General features: G+C 41.1%; 1 protein-coding gene across 6 annotated transcripts in view; it reads right to left on the reverse strand.

The window, feature by feature from the left end:
- Nucleotides 1–20,973, reverse strand: part of SNAP23 (synaptosome associated protein 23) — a 43,713-nt gene that overhangs the window by 8,335 nt on the left and 14,405 nt on the right. For 3 of the 6 annotated variants that reach the window (XM_032297864.1, XM_032297867.1, XM_032297862.1), the window contains exons 2-5: nucleotides 13,229–13,299; nucleotides 11,947–11,988; nucleotides 11,491–11,539; nucleotides 10,498–10,615 (exon numbers count right to left, since the gene is read on the reverse strand). In XM_032297864.1, the coding sequence (XP_032153755.1) occupies nucleotides 10,498–10,615; nucleotides 11,491–11,539; nucleotides 11,947–11,988; nucleotides 13,229–13,285 (266 nt within the window). In that variant the 5' untranslated portion in view covers nucleotides 13,286–13,299. Of the gene's footprint in view, nucleotides 1–10,497; nucleotides 10,616–11,490; nucleotides 11,540–11,946; nucleotides 11,989–13,228; nucleotides 13,332–20,973 lie in introns of all 6 variants that reach the window. The other 3 variants (XM_032297863.1, XM_032297865.1, XM_032297866.1) reach the window with 3 other exon arrangements.

Below are 20,973 nucleotides of genomic sequence, written 5' to 3' on the forward strand. Positions count from 1 at the left end.
GAACAGAGTAAAATAACTTAAATCCCAATCCTAGGCCTGTCATTCAGAAGCTACAGAATCTTAAGCAAACTTCAATTCTGAGTAACACTTTCCTTCTATGTAAAACTAGGATAATAGCAATACTTAATATTTAGCAGGGCTGTGAAAATGTTCTATTGATAATAGACATAAAACTGCTTTGTAAATCACTGGATAAATATTTTTATTCATTTGCTTCAAACTCAACCTAACCCTTAGTCAACAGTTCATGCCTGTAAGTGCATGGATTACCAACTGGCATGTTTACTTTTTGGTCCATTGCCATTTTTTAGCTTTGAGATCTATAGGCAGTTGAATGTAGTTGGAATATGGTGACATAAAAGATCACTAGGACCAGATTGTTTTAGTCTACAGTAAGAAAGTTCTAATCTGTGACAGGACTCTTGAAAATCAAATGTATAGACAGCCCCTCTGGGAAGAAATTAGTCTTCATGATAAAATGCCTAAGCAAATTTGTGATAAATTTTAATGAGGTTGAGGACTCCATCTAGAAAGATTTACAACTCACTGTTAGTTTTGAGTAGTCTAATAGTCTTTTTTTCGTTTTTTTTTTTTTTTGGGGCAGAGGGTTTCGCTCTTGTTACCCAGGCTGGAGTGCAATGGCCCGATCTCGGCTCACCGCAACCTCCGCCTCCTGGGTTCAGGCAATTCTCCTGCCTCAGCCTCCTGAGTAGCTGGGATTACAGGCACGCGTCACCATGCCCGGCTAATTTTTTGTATTTTTAGTAGAGACGGGGTTTCACCGTGTTGACCAGGATGGTCTCGATCTCTTGACCTCGTGATCCACCCGCCTCGGCCTCCCAAAGTGCTGGGATTACAGGCTTGAGCCACCACGCCCGGCCCTAGTCTAATAGTCTTTAACTGGAACCTTTTTTTCCCACTTCAATCTCTCATTCAAAAATGGCAGGTTTTCAGGCGCGGTGGCTTACACCTGCCTGTAATCCCAGCACTTTGGGAGGCCGAGGTGGGTGAATTATTTGAGGTCAGGAGTTGAAGACCAGCCTGGCCAACATTGGTGAAATACCTTCTGTACTAAAAATACAAAAAAATTAGCTGGGTATGGTGGCATATGCTTGTAATCCCAGCTACTAGGGAGGCTGAGGCTGGAGAATCACTTGAACCTGGGAGGCTGAGGTTGCAGTGAGCTGAGACTGAGACACTGCACTCCAGCCTGGGGGACAGAGCAAGACTCTGTCTCAAAAACAAAAAAAAAAAAAAAAGAGAGAGAGAAAAAAGAGGAAGTTTTAAGTAATAATGTGAAATATCTCTTAGTCAATTCAAGAAGCTGCTATTAAGCATAAAACTAAATATCAAGATATGAGCAAAAAACAGTAATTTCTTTTTTAGTTTTGGTTGTCATCAATATTAGTTTTAACTGAATAAAAATAGCAAAAATAAAACGAAATATTAGCTGTGACTATTTCACATCAAGGAGAAAAGGGACCAAGTAAATACCAACTATAATAAAGAGTGAATATGAGTGTATATGTGCTTTGGATTGTCAAACTAAGGAAAGAAGAAAAAAGGAGGGCAGGAAACAAAGGGTAGAAATCAAATACTTAATTTTTTAACATTTAATCATGGTCTTCATAATTCTCATAAAGTTCTAAAATGAAGAAAGAGTCAGACACAATAATAAATAGTAAGCTGATAAAACTTATCTCCCATAAAAAATTTAAATTAGTTAGCTCTGTATTATTTCGACATGAAACCACAGCAAGTTAACACATGATGTTACAGGAATTATGGAATAGTTTATAACATACGTAGAGGGGAAACCCTTATTTAAGGAAAGAAGATACCAGATATGGTAGCATTTAAAATTTTATATTCCACCTTGTTCCAAATAGGATTTGAGATGACTAGACTGGCAACTGATTCCTTGATTTGGTAGTGGCCTAAATCATGGGTAATCCAAATCATTAGAAGCAACACTTTAATACAGGAAATCTTGACTCAAGAACCAGAAAAAAGTAGGGAAACTTAATGGAAGACAAGATGCTAAAATCAAAGTCCTATGAAGACAGAGATGCATTTAGCATGACTTCCCTTATCTTTTATCAGAACTAGACTGCAGCAGCTGTCTCAAAGATCAACCTATTTTAAATTTCTTCAGAAGCTCCAGGAGTATTGTTATTTTGGTAATCTTAAATGTTATTTAGCAAAAACTTAGTTACCAGAGCCATTTGTCAAAGAACAGTATTATACATTAAAGTCCTTTTGTCAAGTCCATCTTTTGTCAGACAGCACTCATCAAAAACAAATTCACTTTACGCTACACACCACCACACAGGTTTTGAGACAGTCTCCACCATTCACAAAATCCATGCACATGCACAGAAAAGCCATTTGAAGCATCACCTTTAGATAGCAGGTTAGCAGCCCAAACTGCGCCACAAGACTGCATCTTAAAGTTCCCTTTGATCAGTTACTGAGCCCGGCTTCTGATGTTAAATCTTCATTTTTAGTAAGCAGATTAGAAAGGAAGAGATTAGGTGAGAGAATGAAACGCAGAAAATAGTAAATGCCAGTCAAACAGAACAGAAGCAAGTTTAAAGTTTTAAAAACATAATGCATTCAACTTCCTGCCTGGTTTCATAGAAACAACCAACATCTGAGCATCTGGATAAAAAGAAAAATAAGAAAACTATTTAAACAAGAGCACATTTCATTTTTCTTCAGAATTTTGGATGATGACATTATTTCCTAAAATTATGAAAAATATGAGAGAAGGTAAAAACCAACAGAGCTGCTATGAAATTCCTTCCTAAGATTTCTCTTTTTTTGAGACGGAGTCTCACTCTGTCACCAAGCTGGAGGGCAGGGGCACAACATTGGTTCACTGCAACCTCCACCTCCCAGGTTCAAGCAATTCTTCTGCCTCAGCCTCCCAAGTAGCTGGGACTACAGGCGCCTGCCACCATGCCCAGCTAATGTTTTGTATTTTAGTACAGACAGGGTTTCACCATGTTGGCCAGGATGGTCTCAATCTCCTGACCCCATGATCTGCCTGCCTCGGCCTCCCAAAGTCCTGGGATTACAGGCGTGAGCCTGCACACCCAGCCAAGATTTCTCTTAATTGCTTCTATTATGTATTTTATTTTCATTGTAAGTTTAAAAAATCTTTTTACACGTCAAACTCTCCCATCAGCCAACAAGTTTCTCAAGGACACTCAAATTAACAAGTATTTATTGAGTAACTACTGTGTATCCAATACCATGTGAGGTATAAAAAATACAGTCATGATAAAAAAAACAGGCAGGGCCAGAAGTGTGCTTTACTTATATTTGTATCTCCAGTGACCAGGATGGAGGAAGCACTAAACTATTGGATAAAACATAATTCAGTATTTAATTATTCGGAGCTGAATTTTTACACCTCAATATGACTTAAGATCGGAACATCAGAAAGCCTGTAGTGACAATTTGGAATTTCTCTAGTTAGTGGTCCAAAAGTGCCAATTTGTCTTCAAACTATGTGCTATTGTTAGACTTCAACAGAAAGTCAAGACAGAAGAATACCTTATCTAAGAATGTTTAAACAGGGACATCAAGCAGTTTACTATTCTGAGACTTCCTATTTAAAATTTGTCTCTTTTTAAATTCTTGTTAATTAGAATAACAATTTGTCAACTACTGTCTAAGATATGTGATTTTAAAAAAGGATTTGTGTTATTATGCTTTTAGAATTGAAATTGTGCAAATCAATAGAATGGCATTTATTCACAATCTTAAAGTTTAATCCTGGTACTCTGTAATTAAATTCTACTAGTCCTTTAGAAAGAATTAGCTACAGTTAAAATACCCTTCTAATATAGAGGTTGTTTTTTTTTTGTTGTTGTTGTTTTTTAAGTAAAGCTCTTTCAATGTCTTATTAAAAAAAAGATGTGCCAGTCTGGACAACAAGGCAAAACTCTATACAAAAAATACAAAAATTAGCTGGGCATGGTGATGCATGCCTGTAGTCCCAGCTACTCAGGAGATTGAGGTGGGAGGATGGCTTGGGCCTGGAAGGTTGAGGCTGCAGTGATCCAGGTTTGTGTCACTGCATTCCAGCCTGGATGAAGCAAGACCCTGTCTCAAAAAAGTAAAAAAGGATTTGCTGGCCAGGCATGCTAGCTCACACCTCTAATCGCAGCACTCTGGAAGGCTGAATGGGGAGGAATGCTTAACCCAGGAGTTAGAGACCAGTGTAGGCAATATTAGCCAGGTGTGGTGGTGGTACATGCCTGTAGTCCCTACTACTGAGGGGTTGGGGACTGAGGTAAGAGGAGTGCTTAAGCCCATGAGATTGAGGCTGCAGTGAGCTGCGTTCATGCCACTGCACCTCAGTCTGGGTAACAGAGCAAAACCCTGTCTCAAAAAAAAAAAGGAAGAAAGAAAAAATAAAAAACAAACCTTAAAAAACAAATCTACTCAAGACACTTTCTATCTAGCATTATATCTAAAAAGAGCAACAACATAAAGGTCCATCCTTTTCCTAGAGTCAAATGAAGTAGTATACAGTTAAAAGCAAGGGTTCTGCCTGGTTTTGAATCCCAGCTCTTCCACTTGATAGTATAGCCTCTTTGTGCCTCTGTTTCCCTGGATGTAAAATGATAATAAAGAGCATCTATCTCATATTAAGGCTACTGTTTAAGGATTAAATTTACATGCTCAGAATAGTAGCTTAAATTAACACACAGGCCCACAATTGTTATCCCAATCCCTTGGGTGCAAGATGTTTTAGGCAGTACCACATAATTAAATATATTATTTCTGTAGCGATGCTGGGCGTGGTGGCTCACGTCTGTAATACCAGCACTTTGGGAGGTCAATGTGGAAGGACTGCCTCCCGTTTGACTCTAAGAATGGAACTTTATGTTGTTGCTCTTGTTAGATGTGAAAAAAAGGTTTTGTTTTGTTTTTTAAGTTTTTGAGACGGAGTCTCGCTTTGTTGCCCAGGCTGGAGTGCAGTGGCGCAATCTCGGCTCATTGCAACCTCCGCCTCTCGGGTTCAAGCAATTCTCCAGCCTCAGCCTCCCACAGGTAGCTGGGATTATAGGTGGTTGCCACCATGCCCAGCTAATTTTTGTATTTTTAGTAGAGATGGGGTTTCACCATGTTGGTCAGGCTGGTCTCAAGCTCCCGACCTCGTGATCCACCCGCCTTGGCCTCCCAAAGTGTCAATATTACAGGTGTGAGCCACCACGCCTGGCCGAAACAAAAGTTCTTTTTTTTGTTTTTTTTTTTTTTGAGACAGAGTTTCGCTCTTGTTACCCAGACTGGAGTGCAATGGCACAATCTTGGCTCACCACAACCTCTGCGTCCTGGATTCAGGCAATTCTCCTGCCTCAGCCTCCTGAGTAGCTGGGATTACAGGCACGCACCACCATGCCCAGCTAATTTTTTGTATTTTTTGTAGAGATGGGGTTTCACCTTGTTGACCAGGATGGTCTCGATCTCTTGACCTTGTGATCCACCTACCTCGGCCTCCCAAAGTGCTGGGATTACAGGCGTAAGCCACCGCGCCCGGCCCACAAAAGTTTTTTAAAATAAGCCAGGCATGGTGACGCACACCTGTAGTCCCAACTACTCACAGGGTGAGGTCGGGGGATCACTTGAACCTGGGAGGTTGAGGCTGCAGTGAGCCATGATTGTACCACTGTACTGCAACCTGGGTGAAAGATTGAGACCCTGACTCAAAAAGAATATTTCTGTTGTGAAATCAATTAATATTTACAGCAAGTAATAAAGACTAAACATAGCTTCAGTTCAGTTACATTTTGTACCCTAATGAGTTGTGGCACCATTACTGCAAAAGAAAACAAAGCTTCAGCTTTCAGAGTTGTTTAGATTTCTGAATGGCATGCAGGGCTTAATGGCTCATGCCGGTAATCCTGGCACTTGTGGAGGCCAAGGTGGTGGACTGCCTGAGCCCAGGGGTTCAAGACCATCCTGGCCAACATGGGGAACCGCTGTCTATACAAAAAGTACAAAAATTAGCTGGGCATGGTGGCATGTGCCTGTAATAATCCCAGCTACTTGGGAGACTGACATTGGAGGCTCATTTGAGGCTGCAGTGAGCCATGACTATGCCACTGCACTTCAGCCTAAGTAACAGAGCAAGAACCTGTCTCAAAAGAAAAAAAAAGAACAACAACAAAAAAAGGATTTCTAAATGGCAAATAAAGAACTGTGGACCTGACCTGGGTTGTTACTATTACTGCCAATATATTAATACTAGTCCTCATACAAAGGACTAAGATCCCGTGTCTACCTTTAAGATTTGTAAAGTCCTACAGCTATATTCTGATGCTAGATAGTGGTAACCTTGTGTAGTCCTAAACTGGTTAGCGTGAAATAGTTCTGCCACCTCTGAGGCACCACTACCAATGCTGCACATGCTGCAGTTGCCCCTTGAGCCAGAGAGATGTTCCTTTGTTATATAACTTCCTGGCTCCTTCACTGAACATGCCTAGTCCAACATTTTTTCCCCGTCAGTCACATCCTGGCATTCACTGTATAGATCCAATATCGCATGTCTTGTTCCAAAGGATCTTATTTTGTGAACTGTATACATCAGTAGTGTACATTACCATACAATGTAAAAAGATCTACATATAAACAATGCAACCAACTATCCAAGTGTTACACCAACTAAAATTACCCCCAATAAACCTTGAACAGTGAAAAAAAAAAAAAAAAGAATGGTTATTCATATGATGAGCCTAACTAAAACACAGACTAGTAGGTTAGAAATATCAAGACACTGGCAAGAATGATAGGAGACAGGGCTAACGATAAGAGGTATTATACTGGCCAAGGTCTCAATGGTATAAGAAAGAAATAGGTGGAAAAAAAAAAAGAAATAGGTGGAAGAAAAGCAATTACAATCAGGCATCTTCAACTGAGATAGTACTTTCTTCTCTTCAGGGAACTGTTTTGTTACAGCAGCCCCTTGATCCCATCTCTCAAGAAGTTCTAGGAAAAAAAAAAAAAAAAAAAAAAAAAAAGAAGTGCCGGCTGGACGTGGTGGCTCAAGTCTGTAATCCCAGTGCCTTGGGAGACTGATGTGGGAGAATTCCTTGAGGCCAGGTATTTGATACAAGCCTGGGCAACAAAGCAAGAACCCGTCTCTACAAAAAATTTTAAAAATTAGCTGGGCATGGTGGCACACACCTGCAATCCTAGCAACTTGGGAGGCTAAAGTGGGTGGACCACTTGAACCAGGACATTTGAGGCTACAGTGAGCTATGATGGCACCATTGCACTCCAGCCCAGGAGACAGAGGGAGACCCCATCTATAAAAAAGTAGTGCTTTCTCTTTACCCACTGAGCAAGGGTTCTGCTGAGGTGAGAGGTTGAAGAATGCTAATTCAGGGCCATGCTCTACCTTCTTCCCCATCAGTCTTCAAGAAAAGCTTGCCTATGCTTGGCTGGGATACACAAAGAGACATAAAATTAATACTTCGATCTTGCTCTAAGATTTTAGGGAGGACTTCTTTCTCCTTGTTCTCCTAACATCTGCTCTCAAGAAAATGCACCTACTTCCTCTCTTCTGTACTCTTCCAGGAAGTTAAGTGGAACACAAGAGAAAGGTACAATTATGTTTGTAAAACATAGCTGAGAGTTTGTATCAAATAATCGGTACATTTTAACTTGTTTGCTTAAAGTAATCTGCTAAACTCTGATTGACAAGTCATAATTATTAAAATATGAACTTTTGGCTGGGCACAGTAGCTCACACCTGTAATCTCAACACTTTGGGAGGCAGAAGGGGGTAGATCACTTTTGAGTTCAGGAGTTTGAGACCAGCTTCGCCAACATGGTGAAATCCTGTCTCTACTAAAAATACAAAAATTAGTCGGGTATGGTGGCACACACTTGTAATCCCAGCTACTTGGGAGGGTGAGGCAGGAGAATTGCTTGAACCAGGGAGGTGGCAGTTGTAGTGAGCCAAGATCACACCACTGTACTCCAGCCTGGGTGACAGAGTGAGATTCCGTCTCAAAACAAACAAACAAACAAAAATAAAAACTTTCAGTTTGTCAACCAAGGTGTAAACAGGTCAACTTATGTTAGAATAGGAAGCCAATGGATAAGACTAGGAAGTACAATGTCAAATCTTAACTCCTTATAGCCAAAACAAACACTGAAGCTGACCGACAAGCAATTAATCTCTACTTTCTCTAGTAGAAATGGCACAGAAAATGCTGTTACATAAAAACACGTATCTGAAAATATCAAAATATAACCACTCTTGGTTTACCAGAACAGCTGAGAACTGGATGAAATACTAATGTCTAAGAAGCTGTTTAAAAATGAAAACGAATACTTTGGCTGGGTGTAGTGGCTCATGCTTATAATCCCAGCACTTTGGGAGGCCAAGACAGGAGGAGCTCTTGTGCCCAGGAAAAAGGCACTGCAGTGAGCCATGATCATGCCACTTCATTCCAGCCTGACTAACAGAGACCCTGTCTCAGAAAAAAGACAAAACAAAACTTTCAGCAGTGAGTATAGTCATTCGATCTCCAGACACTGTTATTCTTTTTCTTTTGAGATGGAGTCTCACTCTGTCACCCAGGCTGGAGTGCAGGAGCGCAATCTCCACTCACTGCAATCTCTGCCTCCTGGGTTCAAGCGATTCTTCTGCCTCAACCTCCCAAGTAGCTGGGACTACAGGTGTATACCACCACATCCGGCTATTTTTTTTTTTTCTGGTGTTTTTAGTAGAGACAGGGTTTCACCATATTGGCCAGGCTAGTCTTGACCTCCTGACTTCATGATCCACCTGCCTCGGCCCCCCAAAGTGCTAGGATTACAGGTGTGAGCCACCGTGCCTGGCCCAGTTAATTACTTTTTAAAAACAAAGATGAGTTTCTTGTAACAGAAGTAAAGATAATGGTTAACTACCTTAGTCCAAATCTCATCTTGGTCTGAATACATATAGTATTCGTTAACACCATGGAGTTTGGTTGATCCAAGGATAAGTAGAAAATTTAACTATTCACAGTGGAGTCACCAAAAAGTCAATTTGTATCAAGCATAATTTCATACACTATACACAGATGGTTTGAAGACCCCCTCATATCCTAGTCTACAATAGACTCCAAATGTTCAGTCTTCTTTGATTCTTCCTTCTTCATGTTTCATGTACTATATCAGTTGATTTAAAATAAATTCTCTGGTTTATACCTTTCTCTCCAATCTCACTGTGAAGTCTTACTTCACAGGCCTAGATTACAAGGGTTTTTAATCCTGATGTGCAATCATATACTCCACTCCAATCTATCAACTCCTTAGTTTGGCATTCAAGTTCCTCTACTACTCACTTATATCTTACTTTCCGATTCTCATCTACATGAATCACATGACTCAGTTAAGTCAAACTTCTTGTTAATCCTTATTTTGAACCTTCCATAGGAAATGCTCTCACTGTTCCTCCCGGTTCATCAAATCCTTCTAATCACTCAAAGCCCAAACCAAGTCCTACCTCTTCTATAAGATGCCCTCCAGCCCAATCTTTATCAGTTCTGTATACCTAGCCTTGGTCACCATCATATAATCTAACATTAGATTTATTATTTTTAAAATTTATTTATTTTTTATTTTTTTAAAGATGGGGTTTCACCATGATGGCCAGGCTGGCCTTGAACTCCTGACCTCAGGTAATCCACCCACCTCTGCCTCCCAAAGTGCTAGGATTACAGGCGTGAGCCACCGCGCCCGGCCTAACATTCGATTTATGTATTTTTTATGTTTTGCCATTCTTTTCCAACTCTTCTACTTTTTTGGCCATACCTCATGTGCCTACCACAAAATATATATTTTGTTAATACTTGTACTTTGAAAGGAAAAGAAAATAATTCCATCCTGCTCTCCGTCATTCAGATATACACTTGCCTATATTTCCCAACCTTTTCATGTATTACTACCAATTAAAATTGGAGCTCGATCCCAGGATTGGCCAAATGTAAGTCACAGTTTTCAATGAACATACACTATTTACACAAGAAGTTGATGTTCCTAAAGGAGAGGCATCTTAAATTTATCTGAGAGTGGGCCGGGCGCGGTGGCTCAAGCCTGTAATCCCAGCACTTTGGGAGGCCGAGGCGGGTGGATCACGAGGTCAAGAGATTGAGACCATCCTGGTCAACATGGTGAAACCTCGTCTCTACTAAAAAAATACAAAAAATTAGCTGGGCATGGTGGTGCGTGCCTGTAATCCCAGCTACTCAGGAGGCTGAGGCAGGAGAATTGCCTGAACCCAGGAGGCGGAGGTTGCGGTGAGCCGAGATTGCGCCATTGCACTCCAGCCTGGGCAACATGAAAGAACCGCCGTCTCAAAAAAAAAAAAAAAAAATTTATCTGAGAGTTCCTCATTTAGGCACAAACACACTTCCAACCTTAGCTAGCGGGAAAAAGTGGGGGACTCTCATTTATTTATTTTGAAACCATCTTAATTTATCAACTCACCTATTACATGGGCAGACACAAAGGCCACAGCATTTGTTGAGTTCTGTTAAAGTCTTCTCTGCTTCTCTCATGTCTTTATTTATTTGGTCCAAGCCTTCTTCTATGCGGTTTAGTTGTTCTAAGAATAAGTTGTGAAGTTACATTTTGTGTTCTATTCACAGTGTCAACCAGAAAATGCCATTATTATGAAGCAGCAAACTTCAACCTTGAATCTACCAATAACCCCTCACAGTGAATATGTCAGTGTCAAAAGGTATTAGAAGCTATTCAACATGAAAATAATCTTTCATGTACTGATCATGAGGCACCTAGCCTCTTGCTGTGGAAAAATTTGTTATAAGAAACTTGTATATGGCTGGGTGTGGTGGCTCAAACCAGTGATCCCAGCACTTTGGGAGGCCAAGGTGGGTGGATCACTTGAGGTCAGGAGTTCGAGACCAGCCTGGCCAACATGGTGAAACCCCGTCTCTAATAAAAATACAAAAAATTAGCCCGAGATAATGGCAGGCGCCTGTAATCCCAGATACCTGGGAGGCTGAGGCAGGAGAATAGCTTGAACCCAGGAGGTGGATGTTGCAGTGAGCCAAGATCGTGCCATTGCACTCCAGCCTGGGTAACAGGAGTGAAACTCCAGAAAAAGAGAAGAAAGAGAGAAAGGAAGAAAGGAGAAAAGAAGAAACAGAGAAAGAGACAGAGAGAGCTAGAGAGAGAAATAAAGAATATCATAATGTCTAAGGTACATATAACCAATGCACACAAAAAGCCATGCTGGCCTAACACATACTTGGTATATACAGTTGCGCATTGTTGCCTGCCATCCCAAATAGACAGTGAACATGATATAATTCAAATCAGAAGACAAGAAGTAAACATAGCATTCTTATTTTACAAAGGGAAGGCCCTCCCAAAGGCTGAAATGTATATGTGTCTAATTTGATAGAGCTTTTTGGCATCATAATCAAATTAAGAATTTCTGCTAATAATTTAACTCACCCCCTTGTTCATCCAGCATAGTGATGGTCTTGATTCCTACATCCTGAGACTAAAAGAAGGGGGGAAAAGGCTGATAGTACAATAAAACAAACCAAAAACAACAGAAACAAAACCTACAACAGCTGACAAATAGCAAGACAGGATCATTTAGAAACCTAAGTTCTCAGAGGATTAGAGCTACAGACAGAACTAGTATGCTTAAACTAACACACTTTAACATATTAGCCCCTCAAAATAGTTAAGTCACAAACTCATAGTGAATTCATCTTCCCTGTCATATTCCAATCATATTCCATATCCCTGTCATATTACTGCATGGTTTGACAATTTCAGCAACTGTTGATTTCAAATAATAAAGTGTATTGATACATTACCCTTTATCACTAATTCCAGCCAGAGGTTTAGGATCTCTCCTAGAAATTTCTATACTTAAGTTGATGACTAATACTTTCTTACCTCACTGGCTAAACCCAGGATTCTCCTCGTACTTTCCAGAGACTAGGAAAAAACACAGAGTTTTAGCATTCCAAAACAAGTAGGAAAAAAAAATCTGATCACAGGCCACATTCATGATGCTATTCTATTTTAAAAAACCGCCAGCTCAGGCCAGGCACAGTTGCTCACACCTACAATCCCAGCACTTTGGGAGGCCAAGGCAGGATTTCTTGAGTACTGCAGCTCAAGACCAACCAGGCAACATAGTGAGACTCTGTCTCCTTTAAAGGAAAAAACAAAAAGAAATGCTAGCCCATCCCTCCCTTTAAAACAAAGCAATGGCTGGGTGCAGTGGCTCACACCTGTAATCCCAGCACTTTAGGAGTCTGAGGTGGGCAGATCACGAGGTCAGGAGTTCGAGACCAGCCTGACCAACATAGTGAAATCCCTGTCTCTACTACAAACACAAAAATTAACCGGGCATGGTAGCGCATGCCTGTAATCCCAGCTACTCGGGAGGCTGAGGCAGGAGAACCACGTGAACCTGGGAGGCGGAGCTTGCAGTGAGCTGAGATCACACCATTGTACTCCAGCCTGGACAACAAGAGCAAAATGGTGTCTCAAAAAAAAAAAAAAAAATTAACGTAGGTAGAAATTGAAGTAAATTGTCTGGTGCGGTGGCTCATGCCTGTAATCCCAGCACTTTGGGAGGCCGAGGCGGGTGGATCACGAGGTCAAGAAATCAGACCATCCTGGCCAATATGGTGAAACCCCGTCTCTACTAAAAAAAAAAAATACAAAAATTAGCTGGGCGTGGTAGCACGCACCTGTAGTCCCAGCTACTTGGGAGGCTGAGGCAGGAGAACTGCTTGAACCCGGGAGGCAGATGTTGCAGTGAGCTGAAGTCTCGCCACTACATTCTAGCCTGGCTCCCGGCGACAGAGTGAGACTCTGTCTCGAAAAAAAGAAAAAAAAAAGAAATCTAAGTAAATTACAGATATTAGGAAATGTTAAACAGAAGTCTAGCATTTCTCACATACATACTACAGTATCTTTGTTTCACATAACTGTTAAGTAGTATTAATAATTACCTAAAAAAGATAAATCATACAAATTGTTTTCACTTTAGTTTTCTGGTGAGTTAAAAAGAAAATAAAAACTAGCAATGGCACTATGGGGCGAATGTGTTCTTTGATATTAACAGACTAGGAAGAGGCCAAAATGGTCCCTAAGAAGGCTCTCTCAGCCCTCCAGTATGAAAACTGAAATAGAATTATTTACTTATTTTAGGTAAAACATTTACCTCATCAGTAATCTGGTGAGCTCTCAGTTGAATTTCTTCTGATGACAGGTTATCCATGATGCATCAAAACTCTATTAGGCACAGAAATGGAAATGTTGATATTCTATAAGAATAACGATATATAAAAATTTATGTGAGCAACAAGTGTAGATTTATGGAATTTAGGAACATATCAGGAAAACAGGATAAAAGAATCTCTGTATCTACTAGTCTACCACAAGTAAGGAAATTAAGACTGAGAGAGACTAAATGAATACTTAACAAGAGTGCCAAGGGTGAACATAAAATACAGGTTTTAGGACTTCTAGGGAAGTACTCTTTAAAACAGGAAAGTGGACCCTCTACCTTGAGAAGCAAGGCATTATTGGAAGACAAGCTTTAAAAGACTATTAAAATGAATTTTTGGTTGCTCAATGTTCTTCATGTGTTGTTTGAACATGGAAAAGCAGTAAGTGAAGCAAAGTCCAATTTAGTAAAGTAACAAAATTTGAAGTTATGTGCCGGAAGAATGTAGGAAACATTTCTAAATATGCCAGTTGTCCAGGCTACTCATTGGAGAAAATACTTTCACTCTTAACAAGAAAAGGGAAATGCTGGTACAAACAGCTCAGAAAAGACTAAGGTTTTTATTATGCGTTAGACTCTCCTCCTCCAATAACTTACATTATTTGTTGTTTTAGTGGAGTCCCTAAGAAACCAAACAATTATTCTTCTGTACATAGTAACACAAAGAGAGATCTCATAGACATCGAAGCTACAAAATAAAACATTTTGTAGGTGTTATTCAGCATGACTGTTATCTAATTCCTCTTTGAGAAGTCATGTGGAGTAATAACAAGCATTGTGCAACGTATCTAGGTTTTTTCTTTGTTATGTTTGCTAGCTTTGTATGCATTTTCTCAAAACTCATTCATCAAAGCTCACTGTCAATCAAACAGATAAACTCTGGTTCATATTACAGATTTGCCTCCAGGAATGACAATGTCTGGAGACACTTCATTGTCACAACTTGGGCCAGGTGATGGGGGTGGTTGCTGGCATTTAGTAGGTAGAGGCGGAGAAGCTGCTAAACATCCTACAGCACTCTTCAAGAAAGCCCTCCAGCAAAGAATAATCTGACCTAAAATGTCAAAGTGCTGAGGTAAGAAACCTTGCCATGAATATACTCACTGATAAGCAGGAAACCTATTCTCCAAGAATGTACTGGACTGAATTCTTGGGAGGCAGAGATTTTATCTCTAACACCTAACAGGATCTGATAGTTAGTACTCCAAAAATAGCTGAAAGAACAAATAAGTTGAAAAACAGGGTGTACTCTCAAAGTATTTACGTGGCTCTTAGAAACAAAGCGCCATGTAACAGTAGCAAAGGCCAGGTGCAGTGGCTCATGCCTGTAATTCCAGCAATTTGGGAGTCCAAGGCGGGCGGATCATGAGGTCGGGAGTTTGAGACCAGCGTGACAACATGATGAAACTCCATCTCTACTAAAAATACATTAGATGGGCATGGTGGCCTGTGTACCTGTAATCCCAACTACTCAGGAGGCTGAGGCAGAAGAATTGCTTGAACATGGGAGGCAAAGGCTGCAGTGATCCAAGATCACGCCACCGCACTCCAGCCTGGGCAACAAGAGTGAGACTCTGTCTCAATAAAAGAAAAAAAGCAAAAAACCAATAGCACAGAGCCTGCAAATAATCACTAGAGCCACAAACCAAAAACTGCCATTGCAATTGTATGATATGATCACATATAAATCTTTTCTGTCACTTTTGGCCAGGCGTGGTAGCTCATGACTGGAATCCTAGCACTTTGGGAGGCAGAAATCAGCGGATTGCTTGAGCTCAGGAATTGGAATTAAGCCTGGGCAACATGGCAAAACCCCTTCTCTACAAAAAATACAAGAATTAGCTGGGCATGGTAGCATACTCCTATAATCCCAGCTACTGGAGAGGCTGAGGTGGGCGGATCACTTGAGTCCAGGAAGTTGAGGCTGCAGTGTGTCAAAATCATGCCACTGCACTCCAGTCTGGATGACAGAGCAAGATCCTATCTCCAAAAAAAAAAAAAAAAAAAAAAAAATTAAATATTTTCAGTCATTTTTAATTGAACCATTACTCTATCATTTTTATTTTTTATATTTTTGAAATGGAGTCTCGCTCTGTTGCCCAGGCTAAAGTGCAGTGGCGCAATCTTGGCTCGCTGTAACCTCTGCCTCCCAGGTCCACGCAATTCTCCTGCCTCAGCCTCCCAAGGAGCTGGAATTAGAGGCATGTACCACCACACCCTGCTAATTTTTGTATTTTTACTACAAATGGGGTTTTACCATGTTGGCCAGGCTGGTCTCAAACTCCAGACCTCAGGTGATTCATCCACCTCAGCCTCCCAAAATGCTGAGATTACAGGTATGAGCCCCTGAGCCCAGCCTGAATCACCACATCTAGCCCTGTTTATAATTTTACTATCATACCTAACTGTTTTACGGTTTAAGATTTTGAGCCTTGATTAAAGCTATTAGTGCTCATGAAAAAAAGTATTTTAAGTTCCAAGTTGAAGTTTCTATCTTGCTTGCCATAGATTGTGGTTCAGGCAAAAGTTCTCACACTAAGTAAGATACAGTCAAGATATAAAGATATCTGGCCGGGCGCGGTGGCTCAAGCCTGTAATCCCAGCACTTTGGGAGGCCGAGGCGGGTGGATCACGAAGTCAAGAGATCGAGACCATCCTGGTCAACATGGTGAAACCCCGTCTCTACTAAAAATACAAAAAAAAATTAGCTGGGCATGGTGGTGCGTGCCTGTAATCCCAGCTACTCAGGAGGCTGAGGCAGGAGAATTGCCTGAACCCAGGAGACGGAGGTTGCGGTGAGCCAAGATCGCGCCATTGCACTCCAGCCTGGGTAACAAGAGCGAAGCTCCATCTCAAAAAAAAAAAAAAAAAAAAGATAAAAAGATATCATTCATTAGATATAAGCATAAAAGGAACCATGTATTTTATTAATTTGCTAATTGTTTGAGTCTTTAGCTTTATCATACATTCCTATGTCCATGCTACTATTCCTCTTGTGTCACTCTTTCCTATTTACAATTACAAAAATAAAATGGAGATTATTTTTTGCACCCTCTCGCCTCCACATTTTTTCACACCTTTCCTTTCTATAATATCCCATGTCTGCTCCGGTAGCCTCATGCTTCTATATCACTTCCTAAAGCCCCAAATGAGATACCTCTTTAAAGCCTGCCCTTCCCAGTCAGTAATGCTCTGAAGTTGTCTATTCCTGTGTAACACCTCAATGCCTGAAAGAGAAGAAAATATGAAAAATAACACACACTAATCAATTAGTGCCTGGAAAAGGCACCCTTAGTGAGGTTTTCAGATATAGTATCCTGTGGGTTGGGAGATATTCTAGGGTAAGAAAGCCCAAATATCTCAAATTATGTAATTCTGTAATTCTATTCCTAGAGGTGATTCTTGCCAATTACAAGTCAGTCTTTGCTAGCTTCCTAGTAAAACAAACAAAACTCCAGAGTTATGACATTTCAATGCACAACTGACCTCTGCCCTGCCTTCTTTAAAAGAAAAGAGAAAGCACATGTAACCAGGAGATGGATAATGTGCAAAATCACTCCTGACATTGCAATGAGGTCATTCTGAAGGACACACCCTTTCAGTGAACTTCAAGTTCTGCTTAATATTTTTTTCTTCCCTAACCAGACAATACACAAGACAAGGAATAGTAAAGTTCTCCCAAATTTGGCATGCTGACATCAGGATGCAGCTGCCTAAGATTACTCTGGATCCTTGAGGGTTTTGAGCACAAGATTACAGTGCGGTCGTCCCTCAGAGGACTGGATTCTGGACTGCCTGTGGATATAAAAGTCAGCTCTCTGTAGATGGGAGTTTTACATATAAGAATACCATATTTTATTTTATTTTATTTTTTTTTTCGAGGCAAGATCTCACTCTGTCACCCAGGTTGAAGAACAGTGGTACAATCAGGTTCACGGCAGCCCTGACCTCCCAGGCTCAAGCAATCCTCCCTAGCCCCTTGAATAGCTGGGACTAAAGGTGCATGCACCATGCCCAGCTAATTTTTAAATTGTTTTTTAGAAACAGGGTCTCACTATGTTATCCAGGCTGATCTCAAACTCCTGGGCTCAAGCAATCCTCCCACCTCGGCCTCTCAAAGTCCTGGAATTATAGGGACAAGCTACTGCACCCTACTGAATACCATATTTTCTATCTGCATTTGGCTGTAGATGTGGAACCTGCTGATATGGAGGGCTGACTGTATTTACTGAAAAAAACTTTACATGTAAGTGGACCCAGCAGTTTAAGCTCCTGTTGTTCAAGGATCAACTGTATATGAAAGTAAGAGAGTCAAAATAGAATTGTAAGGGGGAGGACAGAGAGAGACAAGGAATAATACTCCCCAAGTTCTTATTGGCCTTTGCAAGTTTGCAAAGGGACAGACAGAATGTAACCTAGAATTAGCTACATAGTTTTACTCATATTTATTATTATCTGCAGACATATTCTTTATGGAATCAGGAAAAGGTTACCCAGAATATTAGAGAAAAGGTAACTGGTAGGGTGGGATGAAAAATAAAACAGGCCAGGCGCAGTGGCTCACGCCTATAATCCCAGCACTTTGGGAGGCCAAGGCAGGTGGACCAGAGGTCAGGCGTTTAAGATCAGACTGGCCAACGTGGTGAAACCTCATCTCTACTAAAATATACAAAAATTAAATGGGCAGGGTGGCTCATGCCTGTAATCCCAGCTACTTGTGAGGCTGAGGCAGGAGAACTGTTTGAACCCGGACCCGGGAGGTGGAGGCTGCAGTGAGCCGAGATCGCACCACTGCACTCCAGCCTGGGCTACAGAGTGAAACTCCATCTCCAAAAAAGAAAGAAAGAAAGAAAGAAAGAAAAATAAAACATCAGTTAACACAAAGATGCCATTAAATGTATTTTTCTCAGATTTAATCTAATCTATTAAATACTTGTGTCATTTTTCCAGTGCTCCTGGGAATTTATATTATGCTAATTGTGTGCCTTTGAGAGGAAAATGCAAGATTTTCTCAGTGCTTTTCCACTCTATTTCTCATGCTGTGGTTTACTTGGGCTTAGTAAAAGACTCCTAATTTGACCTTTTTCTTTTCTAATTTGAAAGTAGGCAGGAAAGAAAAGTTCACTGAGTACCTCTTAGATATGAAATACCCTACTATTTATCTGCATTATCATCTCCATTATACTATTTTACAGATGGAGAAACTAAGGCTCAGTTTAAGTAACTTGCCCAAGGTGACTGAGTCAGTAAAGAGCAGACTGATTATTTAGGCCAGAATCTACTCGCAAACTAAGTATAGTTCATGGTCTGGTAAAGAGTCTTTCTGGAGCTGGCAGTGGTGGCACATGTTTGTAATCCCAGTACTTTGGGAGGTGAAGGCAGGAGATTGCCTGAGGCCAGGAGTTCAAAACCAGTCTAGGCAACACAGTGAGACCCCTACAAATAATCAAAAAATTAGCTGGGCATGGGGGCACATGCCTGAAGTCCCAGGTACTCAGAAGGCTGAGGCACAAGCATTACTTGAACTCAGGAGGCAGAGGGTGCAGTGAGCCGAGATGGTGCCACTGTCCTCTAGCCTGGGTGACAGACTAAAACCCTGTTTCAAAAAAAGAGAGAGAGAGAATCTTTCTGTTGACTGTATCCACTGCCCCCTTAACAAATAACACATCACATGAGAGCTGCTGAATATTGGAAAATAGGCCAAGCGGCCCTATCTGATGGCTCATTTCAAAATTTCAGATGCTTTCTATAATAAGACCATGAAATTTTATCTCTTTTACAGACTCAAATAAGACAATTAAATTGAGGGAGAAATAGAAAGATCAGAGTAATCATGGTTTTCAACTGTCTTCTAGTATTTTAGAAACTGAAAATAATCTACATTAATTTAGAAAATGAGAAGAAGCCAGGTATAGTGGCTCACGCCTGTAACCTGAGCACTTTTGGAGGCTGAGGCAGGAAAACTGCTTGAGGTCAGTTTGAGACCACCCTAGGCTACACAGCAAGACCCTGTCTCCACAAAAAAACAACAAAAATAGCCAGGTGTGGTGATCAGTTCCTGTAGTCCCGGCAACTTAGAAGACTGAGTTAGGAGGTTCACTTTAGCCTGGGAGTTCAGGGCTGCAGTGAGCCATGATCCCCACTACACTCCAGCCTACCTAACAGAGCAAGATCCCAAAGAAAGAAAAGAAATAGGAAGGAAGGAAGGCAGGGAGGGAGGGAAAGAGAGGGAATAAAGGAAAGAGGGAACAGAAAGCAAGCAAGCAGGCAAGAGGCCAGTCGCGGAGGCTAACGCCTGCAATCCCAGCACTCTGGGAGGCCAAGACAGGCGGATCACCTAAGGTCAGGAGTTCGAGACCAGCCTGGCCAATATGGTAAAACCTTGTCTCTACTGAAAAATACAAAAATTAGCCAAGCGTGGTGATGTAATCCCAGCTATTTAGGAGCCTGGGGCAGGAGAATTGCTGGAAGCCAAGAGGTGGAGGTTACAGTGAGCCAAGATCACACACCTGTACTCCAGCCTGGGCAACAGAAAGACTCCACCTCAGGCCGGGTGCGGTGGCTCACGCCTATAATCCCAGCACTTTGGGAGGCCGAGGTGGGTGGATCACGAGGTCAAGAGATCGAGACCATCCTGGTCAACACGGTGAAACCCCGTCTCTACTAAAAATACATAAATTAGCTGGGCATGGTGGTACACGGCTGTAGTCCCAGCTACTCAGGAGGCTGAGGTGGGAGAATTGCTTGAACCCAGGTGGCAGAGGTTGTGGTGAGCCGAGATTGTGCCATTGCACTCCAGCCTGGGTAACAAGAGCGAAACTCCGTCTCAAAAAAAAAAAAAGGACTGCACCTCAAAAAAAAAAAAGCGCAAGCAGAAAGGAAGTAAAGGGAAGGAAGAAAGGAAAAGTAAATATGCTTCTTGGAAAGAAATACACAGAAAAAAGGCCCTGGAATTTAAATAAGGCCTTGGGAGATCCATGTGGCTTCACTTGTAAAACCGGAGAGCTAGTAATGAAGTAATGAATAAAGAATATTTTAAGTCACCATCAGGCTGGGTGCAGCGGCTCCTGCCTGTAATCCCAGCACTGTGGGAGGTAGAGGTGGGGAGATCACTTGAGGCCAGTAGCTTGAGACCAGCCTGGCCAATATGGTAAAACCCCATCTGTACTAAAAGAAAAATACAAAAATTAGGCAATTGCATTAGTGCACGTTTGTGTCTTGAGCCTGGAAGATGGAGGCTGAAGCGAGCCAAGACACACTGCACTCCACTCCAGCCTGGGTGACAGAGCAAGACTGTCTTAAAAAAAAAAAAAATTAGGATCAATTTCACAGGGTCCTGCCAAGAATGATTTTATAAAATAATTCTTTTTATACCGGTAAACAAGGATTTTGCAGCTAAAATATTCTACCAAATTAGTTTCCTGCCTTATTCCTTCTCTGAAAATTAATCACAATTAAGTTCCTCAATGAGTTACACTCAAAACGGTTTTTATTACCATACTTTTAAGTTCAGCATTCTCTCTGGCTTATTTTGATAGAAGGCTACTTCCATGGTAACCAATGCATCTGCAACAAATGGAAACTTCTGTGATAGCAGGATAACATAGTGGGTGAGAGAGGGAACTCCAGCATTCAAATTCCGGTCTCACAGTTTATTTATTGTGTGATCTCCAGGAAAT

Source organism: Sapajus apella, unplaced genomic scaffold, assembly GCF_009761245.1.
Source record: "Sapajus apella isolate SASKATOON/1434 unplaced genomic scaffold, GSC_monkey_1.0 scaffold37, whole genome shotgun sequence".
Lineage (NCBI taxonomy): Eukaryota > Metazoa > Chordata > Mammalia > Primates > Cebidae > Sapajus > Sapajus apella.